The following is a 17,944-nucleotide window of genomic DNA, read 5'->3' on the forward strand; positions in this document are numbered from 1 at the left end:
GATGATAGGTAATGTATTTATTGAGAACTCCCTACACCTGGCACTGTGCTAGACTAAGTATCTACATCTTTTAATTCTCAAAACCACACTATGAGGCAAGAAATATTCTCATCCTCAATTTTCTAAGGGAAAAAAAATGAGAATCAAAGAGAGTAACTACTGGGCCTGGGCCCCTGCTTGTAGGTGGTGGAAGCAGGAATTTAACTCATGCAGGTGGTTTACCTTCAGGGTCTGGGCTCCAGCCCTTGAGTCACAGCCCCTGTCAAAGCTACTGAGCAAGGGGCGAGGTGGACCCGCAGGCTGGCTGGGGTGGTGGAGGGTTAGAGTAGGGTTGTCTCGGGGTGGACAGCCACTTTTCTGTGGATGTGAATGAGGCTGCCTCCCACACCCTTACCCCGTGGCATGGCTGTGCTGGGCAGAGAGCGAGTGAGAGGACCGCGAGGGAGTCACCCCGATCCAGGAGCCTGTGGAAGGTACTCCAGGCAGGCCTGGACCTGCATGTTACCTCCCCCAACCCTACGGACTTCAGGCAGCCCTCTCCCTCCAAAGCTCCTGCTGGCTGAACCACCTCCGCAGGATGCAACCTGAGACCCCAGACAGCCTGGGGGCTACACGGATGCACCCTGGGGCTGGGGCTCAACCTAAAAGCAATGCTCAGTGACAGGGCTTCTCACATGGAAGATCTGATTGGAGATCTTGGCGGAGCTCTGGAAATCCCAGGCAATGATGGTGCGGTCGGCAGAGTCCCGGCTGGAAGCATCTGTGCTGCTCAGGAACTCGGAGCCTTCCCGGAGGAAGAGGATGTCCAGGGTCTGCTGGATGGTGGCCTTGTAGCTTCTCACCACCTGCAAGAGTGGGCACCCGTCACGGTGGGGCCCCCGGAGTCCACGGGCAGGGCCAGGGGTGTGGGGCGCCGAGTACATGTAGGCTGCAGGGTCTGGGAGGGCAGTGCGTGAAGATGTGCCCCTCCTCCCAGGATGAGCAGCCCAAGCGTGGGGGTGGGGACCGCTGGAGGGAGACCTCCAGGGCCTCCCGCCCCCAGCAGGTACACATCTGTCTCCCTCGGGCCCTGCTCCCTGACACCCCCCACAACCTTGCCTCTCCCTGTGGATATCCTCCATGCCCTCACCCTCCCCACACCAACTGGCACGTGGGCCCAGGGAGGCATGAAGATGCCCTCTGGCCTCATGACTGGTCCCCTAGGGAGCAGTAGGGGCCGATGAAGGAGAGCTTAGGGAAGGGCGCCACGCCTGGCCAAGGGCACATAAGGGCACCATCACGTGATGCCCACCAATAGCTGGGCCATATTATGTGCAAGGCTCTTGCTTCTGAAAGTGAAATCGCTCAGTCGTGTCCAAGTCTTTGCAACCCCATGGACTGTAGCCTATCAGGCTCCTCCGTCCATGGGATTTTCCAGGCAAGAGTGCTGGAGTGGATTGCCATTTCCTTCTCCAGGGGATCTTCCTGACCCAGGAATCGAACCCAGGTCTCCTGCATTGCAGGCAGACGCTTTACCATCTGAGCCACCAGGGAAACCTTGCTTGTGAAGAGTCCCATAATTCACAGCTTTCAAGGCCTTGGCCTGTAGCCCCTGGATTGGTACCTGCAACACGGGAGCCGGTAGTCTCCAGCTCATGGGGCCAGAATCACAGTATGTTAGCTAGTTTTAAAGACACGCTTTCTTTCTTACACCATTGCCAACATTCCACACTCTCCCATCTCTAAACTAACGCAATTTGGCATCAAGCTGTTGTTCCGCTTTCTTCAGAGCGTTTCATCACGTAAACCTTCCATTCTACAACAAATGGGCTGGTTAGGGGCAGGGTGGGAGTCCCAGCACCGGGGTCAGCAAGTACCTCTGTGCAACAAACTCCAGGATGATTTTAAATTGCAATAGAGCAGCAGGCTGTGGGCACAGCGCCTTGGGCCCGCCTGCCAGGCCTGGCGGCCTGTTTACCAGCTCCCAGGGCGCCACCACGTGGCCACAGCACAAACACAGCTCTCCGGCATGTCGGCCGCCAGTTGGGAAACCAGCTGTCTTGACATATATTTCAAAACCTGAAATTTAAAATCTTGCCAGTGTTGCAGACCGAGATGTCATAGCATCCTCTTTCAAACATATGTAAGTCAAATTCACGTGAAATGCAGCACTCCATAAATCCAATTTAGACAGAGGGGTATTTTGAGACCCATTCTCCAGATGAGGAACACTGAGGCTCAGAGAGATGCAGGCATTTGCTCAAAGGTGCAGGGCCAGGGTGTCCTGCTTCCCGGGGGTGGAGGAACCCCATCCAGGCCTCCTGCTGGCCAAGTCCTGTCTTGGTAAATGTTGGGACAAATTCCTGGGAGGAGGGTGGGCAACCAACGAGTGCCTTCTTTGAGCCTCTTCAGAAGCCGTCAGTCCCCAGTGAGCATAGTTTCTGGGTAGGCCCCCTGGAGCCTGAGGAGTGGTCCAGGGGCAGCAAAGAGAGGGTGGCCATACAGGCCTCGGAAACCAGGCCAGACAGTGCAGCTGCTCCCCAGACAGCAGGGGGCTGCCCGCCTCCTTGCCTCCCTCCCCTCCTCTCTCCCTACACCAGGATCCCGCAGGCCTGCCCTGCCCTCCCAGACAGCCTTGAGTCTCCTGGAGTATGAGCTAGAAGGAACACTCCAACTCCCAGCCAGGAGAGGCACAGCAGCTGTTTTGCGGACGGATGCTCTGGCCTGCCCATTTGGAGCTGGGGCAGCGGTCTAGGGCCTGTGAGCAGACAGGGCACGCCACCTCAGTGCCCAACATCTGCCCCTATGAGGACACGCTATTCCGACTCACCAAGCACAGCGCTGTCTCAAAACAGGCTTTGGAACCTGCTCTGGTGGGAAGAGCAGGGAGGGGCCGGAGCGAGGCTGGTCACCGGGACACCGGGGCTCTGGACCCACGGCCCCGCCCATCTGTGGGGCCACGCCTCTCCCCTCGCTTACAAGCCCCCTCCCCACCACCAGCCACCCCCAACCTCCACCCTGAGGCCACGTGGGGACTGCATGCCCTCCTGTCCCCCTTCCCAAAGCTCTCATCATCACCGCACCCAGGTGAGGAGCAGGGGGCTGAGGATGGCTGGAGCAGCAAGGGGAGGAGTAAGTCTGACCCAACTCACGACCTTGGACGTGACCGGTGCACCGAGGAGTTTCTCCTCCTGTGTCAGGGGCACAAGGCCCCACAGAGCCCCACCGGCTCACGGAGAATGGCCGCCGGCGGACACGACCGTGAGGCCCATGGGCACCAGGACCATCTCTAGCAATGGCACCTCAATCCCTACATGCACTCAGGAAACGCACTGACCCAGGAAAGTACGGGGAAGAGGACCGCTCCAGGAGCTCCAGCCGGGGGCGGCGGGAGCACCAGATAATTCATCTTCTGCAAACGCGGGAGGAAGCTTCATCCTGGAGGGCGGCGTGGAAGCCCGGAGGAGCGAAGTGCCGGAGTGCTCGGCCCGACCCTGGCAGAATTACCTGCATGCCCACCAACATGCCACCTTGCCTCCCCAAGACAAACTTTTCCAGGAGAATGAAAACCCTTGTTCTGTACGCTTCCTGAGAATGCATGGAAATGGCCCAATTCATTAGGGCGTCGTAAAATCGAAAGGCCGGGAAACCAGCCGTGTTATGGGTGATCCCTGCCAATAACGGTGCTGTAAGTAGAAGGCTGACCTTTGGAGTGATCGCCGCCGAACATGATTGACTTGCCTTCCCAACTGCTCCTGCCCCGGGAAAGAGCAGGGAAGTCATTTGTGCGTCTAGTTGGTGGGTTTTATGGCGAACTTAATTACACCGACAGCTGGTACAGTCCTGTCCCAGGGGCGTGAGACAGCGCTACACGGGCCTAACTAGCTGGATCCAGAGGGGAGCCTTGCTCAGACTCTTCTGGCAACCGAGGCCTCCATCAGCAGACGCTGGGAGACAGTTGGCCAAGAGTCTACAGCTCTGGGAGAAAAGGAAGATGTGATCAAGACACATTCAGTGCAATGAAAACCGCCTGACAACCCTTTAAAAAGTCTGCTTGACCCACGAGACAATCCTGGGTAACTGGGCTGCTCTGGATTCATCTGAAGGCTCAGCTTTCCCTTCCCGGGGTCCCTGCCACGTCCAAGATTCGTGGGGTTGGAGGGGGCAGGCGAGGCTCCAGTCCAGCCTGCTGACTCACTGGTGCCCAGGGCAGTCCTGCCCTCACCGCATCTGGCTTCGAATCATCACCACCCGGGGACTGGCCTGGACGACAAGCTTCTACTCAGCGCTGGATCCCGGAGAGAGGAAGGGCTGGGGAAGCCAGTTCCCCTCCTCCCACCTAGGCCCGCAGGGACAGCGAGGAGCCACTGCTCTGGGCCCGCAGGGCGGCCGAGGCCAGCTGACCAGCCCGCAGGATGTGGTGCTCCTGCTTGTTGTTTGCCTGGTCACCCTTGGCCAGGACTGGGTCTGCCAATGGCAGGCGGCAGGAAGGTGTGCTGAATGAAGGATGAGTGAGTGAGCAGCTACACAAACAGATGAATGAACAAAAGTACAAGTTGAAAAGCTGCGACCTGTGGCCTCCGGCTGCCAGGAGCATGCCGGCCCTTGGGCATCATGAAGTTCATCATGGGCCCCTCCACGGCCCTTGACATGGAGACAAGCACACTTCAACCTCCAAGGATCCCTGAGGCCGCGGCAGGGAGGTGGGGTGACGCTCAGTGCATGCATGCACGGCATCGCCAGACGTCCAGAGGTGGAAGGGCCAAGCTCTCAGGCAGACACCCAGGTATCTGAGCGCGATGGCCCGTCTGGCTGCCTGGTCCAGGACAGGCAAATCACCTCTCCGTGCCTCAGTCTCCACACTTGCAAGGTGGGACTAACAACAGGACCTATGGCTCGGGAGGGAAGGACGGCGACAGGCCTGGCCGAGCGGCCAGCACAGAGCAGCTGATCACAATCCTCTCCCCAGGCCAGCCAGAGCTTGTCCCCGGGATGGGGCCGCGGGTCCTTGGACAAATCCCTCCTCCCCAAACCTCAGTTCTTTCCCCTTGAAAATAAACATATTGGTCTCTTTGGGTTCTGAGACGAGATGAGTCTCTGCACAAAGGCACGCTGGAGGGTTGAGCACAGGGCCCCTTTCCATGGCTTAAAATCAAACAAGGGAAAGTAGCTGGTCACATGGGACAGTGTACACCAAAAGTGCTCTGTGGGTAATTTTTTTTTAATCAGAAATTTCTATTAAAAACAAAAAAGACATTATACAAATATGAGAAGAGAGTATGATTAAAATTTTCTACAACCTGAGACTAGGGGAAGCTATCCTGGGTAGCGCTCCAAGGCCAGAGCACCAAGAGAAAAGATGGCAAATCTGAGTACACAAAAACAATAGTAATAACAACACTAAACACTATTGCATGGCATAAGAAACAAGAATTAAGAGGAAAAAAAAAAAGACAGATGGGAAAGATACTTGAAATTTATAGGTCTTGTTCTTATTTAGTTGGTAAGTCGTGTCCAACTCCTTGCGACCCGATGGACTGTAGCCTGCCAGGCTCCTCTGTCCATGGAATTCTCTAGGCAGGAGTACCAGAGTGGGTTGCCATTTCCTCCTCCAGGAGATCTTCCAGATCCAGGAACAGAACCTGTGTCTCCTGCATTGCAAGCAGATCCCTAACCACTGGGCAACCTGGGAAGCCCAGTTTATAGGTCACTACCCCTAACAGTCCCTAACACACAGACAGTTTCTAAAAATCGATGAAAAAGACCAATAGCTCTACAGAAAAAATGGGCAAGAGAAATGCACAGAGAGTTCATATGAGAGGGAATGTAACTGTCCTTCAATCCTGCTCATAAGAAATGAAATTTTTAAATTACATGGAGATATCATCTCTTATCAAATTAGAGGACCCCAAAGTTTGACAACACACTCCGTTAGGTGTTACACTACACACTGCTGACAGAAATGTAAAATGGTCCTGTCCCCCCAGGGAGAATTTGGGCAACGCCAAGCAAAACGGCATATGCCTTGTTACTCAGTGACACGCATAACCCAGCACCCTGACTTGTAGGAACTGACCCCAAAGTTACAGCAGCAAATCCCAGAAAACAGAAGCATGAGGCTTCCTTCTCCAGGGGACCTTCCCAACCCAGGGACTGAACCCACATCTCCTGCACTGCAGGCAGATTCTTTACCATCTGAGCCAAATATACAAAAAGGGACCGGTTAAATAGATGTCAGTCCAGGCACATTCTGGAACGCTATGTGCAATGCTGAGAAAGAGAGTGAGGCCCACGTCCCTGCCCGCTGTGGAGACGCTGCTCAGTGCAAAGCCAAGGCAGAGAGAAACAGGGCGGAAAGGAAATACGAGAGGTTGGTGTTTGCCTCCACAAAAACAGCAGAAAATAAACCAGAAACTAAGTAAATAAATCGGTCAGGCTGCCTCTGAAGGGGAGAGGACAGATTGGGGAATTCGGGGCTAGAGGCAGAACCCAGAAGATCTCTACAGAGGGGTAGACAGGAAACATTAGGGTTTGGAAGCCACACCAGGCACTGTTGCACACTCTGTGTGTGTGTGGTGTGTATTTGTGTGTGTGTGTGTGGTGTGTGTTACAGTCATTTAAAAATGTAAAAACCATTCTTAACTCAAGGGCCATACAAAAACAGTGTAGCCAAGATTGGGCCCATGGGCTGTAGTTATCCAATCCCTTCTCCAGAACCATGTCCATATTTTATAAAATTATACAACAAAATTAACTTAAAAGGCAGACTATAAAATGTGAAAGCAAAATTAAGCAAATAAAATTAACCATCTTGAGCTAGTAGCTTAACCACACAAATAGGATTTATTTTAAAAGACATGAAAGCACAGTAGTTGAAGGTAGATCCTCTGTTGATATACATTATAAACTGAAAAACAGTAATTTGATGGTAAATCTTAATTGGATATACTTTGCAAACAAAAAGAACTGTGAGAAATCTCACACTGTCTTCGGTCATTACATTGCTAGTGTCAACACATACCAAAAAAATTGAATTAAGGCAGAGAAAAATAAAATTTTTCAGTATAAAAGAGATCAAAAAATGTATAAAAACAAAGAAGTTAAAGAAAAGCTCTGTAATGCTAAATCTGAATTGGACAAATCAGCATAAACAATGATATATTTTTTCTTAAAAAGTAAAACATTTCCTAGCTCTGTCTGATGGAGGAGGAAATTGCAACCCATTCCAGTGTTCTTGCCTGGAGAATCCCAGGGATGGTGGAGCCTGGTGGGCTGCCATCCGTGGGGTCGCACAGAGTCGAACACGACTGAAGCAACTTAGCAGCAGCAGCAGCTCTGTCTGAAGGAGCCAAGAAACAATGAGCAAACACCACACTCAGATTTGGTCTCTAAACCCGACGAAACCCACAAGAGACACAGATGACAAAGCAAGGCATCACACTAGTCATTACAACTGTACATAACCTATGTTTAAGAAGGTAGAGGGAAGACTGGGCAAGGCTAGAAGAGACGTGGAGGATACAGGAGCCCCACAGAATTTCTAGCGATGGAATACACAATGTTCGAGGGACATTAGATGGGGTTAACATCAGATGAGACACTGCAAAAGAGAACATTACTGAGCTAGAAGACACAGCAAGTGAAAATTCCAAAACATACTGGAAAGAAAAAAGACTGAATTTTTTAAAATGAACAAAATCTAGTTTTAAACCCAAATGGAGCAAACCTACTAGGGCCTCTCACTCTCTTTCATAAATTACAGCTAAAAACTCTGGATGCAATCCAAGAAGCAACTACCTGAAGACTTTGCAAAGTAAGCAACAGCTGGTAGGCTGAAGAGGGAATCTGAAATTTGAAGAAAGACCAGTACAACAGGTAAGGTTCCAGTCTTTGTTTTAGTTTTGGGGGGACAGGGGCACTGGGGGTTTGTTTGGGGTTTTCTTTTTTTTTTTTTCGGCCTTTTAACTCCTGATGTTAACCCACAGACAGACTGAATTAAGGAATTACATAGTAGACATGGACAGCAAAAATTGTGAAATAAATCCATCATCCTGGCCAGAGGAATAAGAAAATGGGTCCTTGTAAGCCAGAGAGTATGGGGGAAAGCTTTAAAATATCTTCTTGCTCTCCTAGCCCTGCCCTGATGCCAACCCCAACAGCTCCGACAGTGCAGGACAAATACCTAAAAACCAGAAGGGAAGAAATCTGAATAAAAGAACCAGGAAAAGAGGGAAAATTCATGTTATCTTTTCATCTATTTTCTCTGGCCAATTTATGTTGAAGGGGATCCCACTTACGGACATGGTGTGACGAGGCAGCAGGCTAACATTCTCAAAGAACCCCATCTCTGGGCAGGAGAACCAGGAAAGGAGAAGGAAGTTCAGGAAGCCAGGCAGCATGGAAGAAATTCCAAAGAGGAGAAAGCTGAGAAAGGAATCCTCTGCTTCTGTATATGAACTGACCACACCCCAGGACAATCCCTAAGTTACCTGTGTGTGCAACACAACCAAAGAAGCACAGCGAAAGCTTTGAGAAGTGACATAACATATTACTGCTGCCCCAGTCTGAAACTACCCCTTAAGTGGTTCAGCATAACAAAGGTTTTGAATATGGAACTGAAAATAGAGTTACTGCCTACAGGAGAGAAGGAATTCACAATCTGAATCTAACAGGCTTGGTTGCCTATTAAGACAAACAAATCACTATTCTCCACAGGATTTTAACAAGACCAGGATCTTACAACATAATATTAAAAATCACAATATATTCTGAATTTACTTGACATACAAAGAACCAGGAAAATGTAAACAGTACCCATAAGAAAAGTGAAATGATATATGCCAACCCCAAAATGACCCAGATGTTTGACCCATACTATCAGACACATTAAATAGCTATTAAATAAAAATCCTCAAATAAACATCTATTAAATAATAATCCTCGAGATAAACACCCCTGAAATGAATGGACAGATTATCTCAACAGAGAAATAGAAATATATAAGCAGTACCGTGCATGCTCAGTAGTGCCTGACTCTTTGCAACCTCATGGAGTCTAGCGCGGCAGGCTCCTCTGTCCATGGGCTTCTTCAGGCAAAAATACTGGAGTAGGTTGTCATTTCCTCCTCCAGGGGAGCTTCCCAACCCAGGGACTGAACCCACATCTCCCATGACTCCTGCACTGGCAGGCAGATTCTTTACCACTTGAGCCAGTGTGGAAGCCCAGAAATTAAATATATACACACACACACACACATATAAGTGAAAGTCACTCAATCGTGTCTGACTCTTTGTGACTCCATGGACTATATAGTTCATGGAATTCTCCAGGCCAGAAGACTGGAGTGGGTAGCCTATCCCTTTTTCAGCAGATCTTCCAGACCCAGGAATCAAACCAGGATCTCCTGCATTGCAGGCGGATTCTTTACCAACTGAGCTATGAGGGAAGCCTATATATATATATATATATATATATATATATATGCAGACACTTATACACATAAACACACACATATATGTATACTTTATAGCTTTAAGTAGAAATTTTAGAACAGAAAAAAATATTTTAACAATGGGATAAGCACCATAACAAAATGGAAGTGACAAAAGAAAGAACTGGTGAGTTTGGAAAAGGATCAATAGAAATATTTCGACCTTAAGAAAAAATGAGGACTTCCCTGGTAGAGCAGTGGATAAATATCTGCCTGCCAATACGAGGGACACAGGCTCAATCCCTGGTCCAGGAAGATTCCAGTGCCACAGAGCAACTAAGCAACCATGTGCCACAACTCGCAAGCCCGTGCTCTGGAGCCTGCGTGTCATGACCACGGAGCCTGTGCACCACAGCTCCTCAAGTCCACGCTGCCAGAGAACAAGATCGGGTGCTCAGCTTTCTTCACAGTCCTGACCCTGATCCTACACTAGAGAACAAGAGAAGCTGCCACAAGAGGCTCAAGCTCCTCAACGAGGAGTAGCCCCTGACCGCCACAACTAGAAAAGACCCACTCAAAGCAACAAAGACCTAGCACAGTTAATAAATAAATTAATTCATTAAAAGGAAAGAAAGTTAAATCCTAATTTAAAAAGAAAAAATGAGTGAACTCTTACGAACTTGTGAGATAATATCAGAACCTAAATATTTTAGTCAATGGAGTTCCTAAAGGACAGGGATAAGAGTCGTGCCAAAAAGAAAAAATACTGATGGAAAAGTGTCCAAAATGAGCACACTGAACCTTTACCAAAATAGACCACATTATAGGACATGAAACAAGTTTCAATAAATTTAAAAGGACTCAAACATACAATGTATGGTGTGACCACAATGGAGTTAAATTAAAAATCACTAACAGATATATGGGAGAAGGCAATGGCACCCCACTCCAGTACTCTTGCCTGGAAAATCCCACGGACAGGCTGCAGTCCATGGGGTCGTGGAGAGTCAGACACAACTGAGTGACTTCACTTTCACTTTTCACTTTCATGCATTGGAGAAGGAAATGGCAACCCACTCCGGTGTTCTTGGCTGGAGAATCCCGGGGATGGGCGGAGCCTGGTGGGCTGCCATCTGTGGGGTCGCACAGAGTCGGACACAACTGAAGCAACTTAGCAGCAGCAACAGATATATAGATATGGAAAAATCCCCAAGTATTTGCAATCTAAATTCTCCTAAATAATTCATGGATCAAGAGGAAATATAAAATGTCATTAGAAAATATTTTTAACTGAATGAAAATGAAAAACTATATCAACAGTTGTGTAATGAAGCTGCAAAACCTAGAGGAAAACTAAAAACAACTGAACATCTATAGCAGAAAAGAATAAAAATTCCCAAAGAAAATAAACCTAAGTTTTAAGCAGAAAAGAAAAAAGTTTAAAAAGTAAATTGATCATTTCTTAAAATAAGAGAAATAGAGAAAAATCAGTGATACAAAAATGTATACTTAAAGGTCAACAAAATTGATAAATCTCTATCCAGACTGATAGGAAAAAGGGAAAAGATGCAAATTACCAATATCATGAATGAGAGAAATGAGGTGATATTACTATATATTATACAGATATTTTAAAAATAATTAAAATAGCATGAAAAACTTCATACCAAAAAGATAATATTGATGAAATACATGCATTTCTTGAAGGACAGAAACTACCAAAGGCCACTGAAATAGAAAAAGAAAATTGGAATAATCCTATATTTACTAAATAAATTTTATTTGAGGTTTCAAGCCTTCCCACAAAGGAAATTTCAGGCCAAGCCAATTTCATCTCTAGTCAATTCTAGTAATCATTTATGGAAGAAATAATATCAATTATACACAAACTCTTCCAGAAAACTGAAAAGAAAGGAACACTTTCCAAGTTATTTTATGAGGACAGAATTACTCTGATACGAAAACTAGAGAATATCACTGCAGATGGTGACTGCAGCCATGTAATTAAAAGACACTTGTTCCTTGGAAAGAAAGTTATGACCAACCTAGACAGCATATTGAAAAGCAGAGACATTTGCCAACAAAGGTCCATCTAGTCAAGGCTATGGTTTTTCCAGTAGTCATGTATGGATGTGAGAGTTGGACTGTGAAGAAAGCTGAGCACCAAAGAATTGATGTTTTTGAACTGTGATGTTAAAGAAGACTCTTGAGAGTCCCTTGGACTGCAAGGAGATCCAACCAGTCCATCCTAAAGGAGATCAGTCCTGGGTGTTCATTGGAGGGACAGATGTTGAAGCTGAAACTCCAATACTTTGGCCACCTGATGAGAAAAGCTGACTCATTTGAAAAGACCCTGATCCTGGGAAAGATTCAGGGCAGGAGGAGAAGGGGGCAGCAGAGGGTGAGATGGTTGGATGGCATCATCGACTCAATGGACAGGGAGGCCTGGCATGCTGCAGTTCATGGGGTCGCAAAGAGTCGGACACGACTGAGTGACTGAACTGAACTGAATACTAGACAAAGATATTATAAGAAAAGAAAAGAATAGATCAATATCCCTCATGAATACAGATTTTTAAATTCTTACATTTTAGCTAGTAGAATCCAAATTATGTAGAGAAGATAATATATCATAATCAATGAGATTTATCCCAGGATTACAAGGTTGCTTTAATATTTGGAAATCTTTCAAGAAAATTCACCATATTAACACAATAAAAGAGAAAAGCTACACTACCCCTTCAACAGATATGAGAAAGGCATTTGACAAAATGCAGTGGTGATTCAAAATAAAAACTCTCAACAAACTAGAAATAAAAGGAACGTCCTCAAACTGGTAGGAGCATCTACCAAAAAACAACAAAATACTACAGCTAACATCATACATGACTATGGAAAAGAATATTTTTCTTCTAAGATTGGAAATAAGTCAAGTATGTCTTTCTTCAACATTTCTAAGTCAACACTGTTCTAGAGGTCTGAGCCAGTGCAATAAGGTAACAGGCGGCAGTGTTTTAGTCACTGAGTCATGTCTGACTCTTGTGACCCCGTGGACTGTAGCCCACCAGGCTTCTCTATCCTTAGGGTTCTCCAGGCAGGCATATTGGAGTGGGTTGCCATTTCCTTCTCCAGGGGCTCTTTCCCACTCAGGAACTGAACCTGGGTCTCCTGCATTACAGGCAGATTCTTTACCGACTGAGCTACAAGGGAATCCAAGGTAACAGGAGGAAGAAGGAAAGAAGAAATTACATCTAAATTAGGAAAGAACCATTTAAGCTGCCTTTATTCACAGATGACATGATCGTCTTTGCAGAAATAGAATCTACAAAGAAAGAAGCAACTAGAATATGTGAGCTTAGCATAGTTGCAGAATTCAAGGTAAATATACAAATATCCACTATATTTTTATATTTTAACCATGGATAAGCAGAAATTGAGAAATACTTCTTACAATAGCATAAAAATATATAAATACTTATGGATAAATCTAACAAAAATGTGAAAGATTTAATTATATGGAAAAATATACAATGCTTATGGATTGGAAGACTCAAAATTGGTAATAATTCAATGCTCCCTCAAATTGATCTGCAGTTTAAATGCAACATCATTCAAAGTTCAAGCAGGCTTTTTTTTTTTTTGTAGAAACTGACAAAGTGATTGTAAAATTGAAATGTAAATTCAAAGAAGCTAGAAAAGTCAAAACAACTTTGAGAGAGAAAAAGAATTGAGAGACTTACATTACCTGATTACAAGACTCATTGTAAGATTACAATAGTGAGAACAATAGGGTATTGGTGTAGAGACAGACAAAGAAAACAATGGAATTGAAGAGACCGTACCAAAAAGACCTACATGCATTCAGTTATCTGATTTTCTACAAAGGCATAAAGTCATAGACACTGTTTCCAACAGATGTTGCAACACTACTGAATATCTATTTGTAAAACCATTAACTTCCATCCATACCTTGTACCGTATATAAAAATTAATACAAAATGGACCACAGACTAATAAAAAGCCCAAATCTATACAATTCCTGGAAGTAAACAGGAGCAAATCTTTGTGGCCTTAAGTTATACAATTTACTTATATTGAGCACCAATAACAAATGTTGATAAACTGGACTTTACTAAAAAAAATTTTAATTTGCTCTTAAAAAGCTGTTATGAAAATGAAAATACAACCTGTAGACTGTGAGGAAGTATCTACAAATCACACATGTGGTGTCTTATGTTCTAAATATAAAGAACACTCAAAACTCAGTACACAAAAGCAATCTGATTTTTAAAATGAGCAAAATATCTGAACAGACCATCAAGAAAAAAAAAAAAAGAAACAGATGGCAAGTAAGCTCAGGAAAACACACTCAACACCATTAGTCATTAGGGAAATGCATATTAAAATCACAAGGAGATAACACATTACATACATTTTAGAAGGTCTAAAATCAGAAAGATTGACCATACCAAATGTTGGCTAAAACAGAGAACAATGGAACCCTCACACAATGTCAGTGGGAATGTAAGAGTGCAGCCATTTGGAAAACTGACAGTTTCTCTAAAAGTTAAACATACACCAGACATGACCCAGACATTCCCCTCCCAGGTATTTACCCAGTGCCTCAATCAGTTCAGGCCTCCATGAGACAGTACCACAGACTTACACAACAGACCTTTATCTTCCCACAGTTCCAGAGGCTGAAGTCTGAGATCAAAGTGCCAGCGGAAGTGAGGCCTATCTCTTTGGCTTGAAAATGGCGCTCTCGTTTGTGTCCCCTTTGCTCTATGCAGCACACAGGGAACGCTCTGGTGAACTTCCTCGTCTTAAAAGACACCAGTCTCTACTTCCCGGTGGTACGGTGGATGAGAATCCACCTGTCAATACAGGGGACGCGGGTCTGATCACTGGTCCAGGAACATTCCACATACCATGCGAGAACTAAGGCCTGTGAGCCACAACTCCTGAGCCCACATGCAGCAACTCCTGAAGCCCAGGTGCCTAAAACCTGTGCTCCACAAGAGAAGCCACTGCAAAGAGAAACCCGCACACTGCAACAGAGAAACCTGTGCGCAGCAACAAAAGCCCAGCGCAACCAAAAAATAAATGAAAAGACACAGTCCCGCTGGATTAGGGCCTCACTCTTAGGACCTCATTCATATGATCTAAACAAGCCCCTTATGATTATACACTGGAAGTGACAAACAGATTCAAGGGATTAGAGCTGATAGACAGAACGCCTGAAGAACTATGCCAAAGAATGTTCAAACTACTGCACAGCTGCACTCATTTAGCATGTTAGTAAGGTAATACTCAAAATACTTCAAGCTAGGCTTCAACAGTACATGAACTGAGAACTTCCAGATATACAAGCTGGATTTAGAAAAGGCAGAGGAACCAGACATCAAACTGCCAATATCCATTGGATCACAGAAAAAGCAAGAAAATTTCATAAAAAACGTTGACTGAACAACAACTTAGGTCCTCATTTAACCTTAATTAGGTTGGAGAAGGCAATGGCACCCCACTCCAGTACTCTTGCCTGGAAAATCCCATGGACAGAGGAGCCTGGTAGGCTGCAGTCCATGGGGTCGCGAAGAGTTAGACATGACTGAGTGACTTCACTTTGGCTTTTTATTTTCATGCATTGGAGAAGGAAATGGCAACCCACTCCAGTATTCCTGCCTAGAGAATCCCAGGGATGGGGGAGCCTGGTGGGCTGCCATCTATGGGGTCGCACAGAGTTGGACACGACTGAAGCGACTTAGCAGCAGCAGCAGCAGGTTGTTAAAGGCCCTATTTCCAAACATAGTCACATTAGGAGTTGGGGCTTCAACTCGTGGATTTGCAGGGGGTACAGGGAAACACAGTTCAGTCTGTAACACCTAAGAAAATTAAAACATGTATCCACTCAAAGGCTTGTTTACTGTACTTCGTTTATAATAACTAAAACCTGGAAACAACCCAGTGTCCATCAATAGGTAAGAAGGTACACTGTGTAACAGCCTTAAAATGGAATACTACTTAGCAACACAAAGGAATGAACTATTACCGATACACGGCAAAGTGGGTCCATCTCAAAATAATTATGCTGAATTGGGAAAAAAAAGAAGTCATGCAAAAAAAGAGTTACCTGCCATATGACCATATTTACACAAAAATTCTAGAAAATGGAAACTAACTTCTAATGACAGGGAACAAATCAGTGGAGGCATTAAGAAGGGGAACAAAAACACTTGAAGGTTATGGGTGTATTACAGATCCTGGTGATGGTTTCATGGATGTATGTGCATGTCACCACTGTATACTTCAAACATGTGCTATTTATTATATGTCAATTATGCTTCCATAAAGGTAATTTTTAAAGGGCTGACATGGGAAAAATGAAGGCAAAATAAAGACTTTTTTGTAAACAAAAACTGAGAATTCACAACCAGCAAATCTACCCTACAAGAAATGTTAAAGGTAGTTCTTCAGACTGAAGGGTAATAATAGTAGATTGGTACTCAGATCAACAGGAAGAAATGAAGACACTAACAGCCAATTAAAAAATAAATTGAAAGAAATAATGATAAGAGTAACTTTATTTCAACAAATCTGACAACTTAGATGAAATGGACAAAATCTTTGAAAGAAAAAAATTTACAAAAATGAAGAAGAAACAGAACACCTGAGTAGCCTATATATACACTTTCTAAATTTACTTTTTATTTCATACTGGGATACAGTTGATACGCAGTGTCTTGTTAGTTTCAGGCGTACGGCAAAGTGCCTCAGTTATACATACACATATACCCATTCTTTTCCATAGAAAAAGCAAGGGAATTCCAGAAAGACATCCACTTCTGCTTCATTGACTACACTAAAGCCTTTGACTGTGTGGATCACAGCAAAGTGTGGAAAATCCTTAAACAGATAGGAATACCAGACCTGCCTCCTGAGAAATCTGTATGCAGGTCAAGAAGCAACAATTAGAGCCAGACATGGAACAACAGACTAGTTCCAAATTGGGAAAGAAGTATGTCTAGTCTGTATATTGTCACTCTGCTTATTTAACTTCTATGCAGAGTACATTACACAAAATGCCAGGCTGGATGAATCACAAGTTGGAATCAAGATTGCCAGGAGAAATATCAGCAACCTCAGATATGCAGATGATATCACCCTAATAATGGCAGAAAGTGAAGAACTAAAGAGCCTCTTGATGAAAGAAGAGAGTGAAAAAAAGCTGGCTTAAAACTCAGGATTCAAAAACGAAGATCATGGCATCCAGTGCCATCACTTCATGGCAAATAGATGGTGGAACAATGGAAACAGTGACAGATCTTCTTTTCTTGGGCTCCAAAAGTACTGCAGATGGTGACTGCAGCCACGAAGTTAAAAGATGCTTGCTCTTAGGAAGAAAAGCTATGACAAACCTAGATAGTATATTAAAAAGCAGAGATATCACTTTGCCAACAAAGATCCATATAGTTAAAGCTATGGTTTTTCCAGTAATCATGAATGGATGTAAGAGTTGGGCCATAAAGAAGGCTGAGTGCCAAAGAATTGATGCTTTTGAACTGTGGTGTTGGAGAAGACTTCTGAGAGTCTCTTGGACAGCAAGGAGATCAAACCAGTCAATCCTAAAGGAAATCAACACTGACTATTCACTGGAAGGACTGATGCTAAAACTGAAGCTCCAATACTTTGGCCATCTGATGTGAAGAGCTGACTCATTGGAAAAGGCTCTGATGCTGGAAAAGATTGAGGGCAGGAGGAGAAGGGGGCAGCAGAGGATGAGATGGTTGGATGGCATCACCGACTCGATGGGCATGAGTTTGAATAAGCTCTGGGAGATGGTGAAGGACAGGGAAGCCTGGTGTGCTGCAGTCCATGGGGTCACAAAGAGTCGGACACGACTGAGCGACTGAACTGATCTGAACTAACTGATGTACGAGAAACAAACAACTGGAAAATGAAAATTTTCTTAAAAGCTCATTTACAATAGTTTTCAAAACCATGAAATACTGAGAAATAAATTTAATGTAATATGTGAAACCTCTGAACACTGGAAACTATAAAACCCTGCTGAGAGACACTAAAGAAGATCTAAATAAACAGAGAACTACAACGGTCACGAGTCAGAAGACTCAGTATCATTAAGATGTCAATTCTTCTGAAATTGACCTATATATTAAATATAATCCTAATCAAAATACCAGGAAACACTTTTTTTTTTTTGTAGAAAGTGACAAAATGACTACAAAATTGAAATGGGATGATAAAAACCTAAAATAGCCAGAAAAATTTTGAAAAAGGAAAACAAGGTTGGAGGATTTGAACGATCCAATTTTAAGAACTACTGTAAAGCTACAGTAAAGGGGAAAGATAGCTATATTAATCAATGAACAGGACTGAGAACCCAGAAAGCGACCCGTGCATACATGGACAACTGGTTTTCAAACAGAGGTCCAAAAGCAAGCTAATGGGGAAAGGAATGTCTTTTCAACAAACAGTGCTAAAACAGCTGAGCATACACTGCGTGACAAAGCT

General features: G+C 44.9%; 1 protein-coding gene across 1 annotated transcript in view; it reads right to left on the minus strand.

Moving 5' to 3' along the window:
- Nucleotides 1–17,944, minus strand: part of WDR25 (WD repeat domain 25) — a 142,869-nt gene that overhangs the window by 3,326 nt on the left and 121,599 nt on the right. Inside the window, exon 5 of the mRNA XM_040256928.1 lies at nucleotides 675–845. Coding sequence (XP_040112862.1) covers nucleotides 675–845 — 171 coding nt within the window. The remainder of the gene's footprint in view (nucleotides 1–674; nucleotides 846–17,944) is intronic.

The sequence above is a fragment of the Oryx dammah genome, unplaced genomic scaffold (assembly GCF_014754425.2).
Source record: "Oryx dammah isolate SB20612 unplaced genomic scaffold, SCBI_Odam_1.1 HiC_scaffold_16, whole genome shotgun sequence".
In the NCBI taxonomy this organism is placed as follows: domain Eukaryota; kingdom Metazoa; phylum Chordata; class Mammalia; order Artiodactyla; family Bovidae; genus Oryx; species Oryx dammah.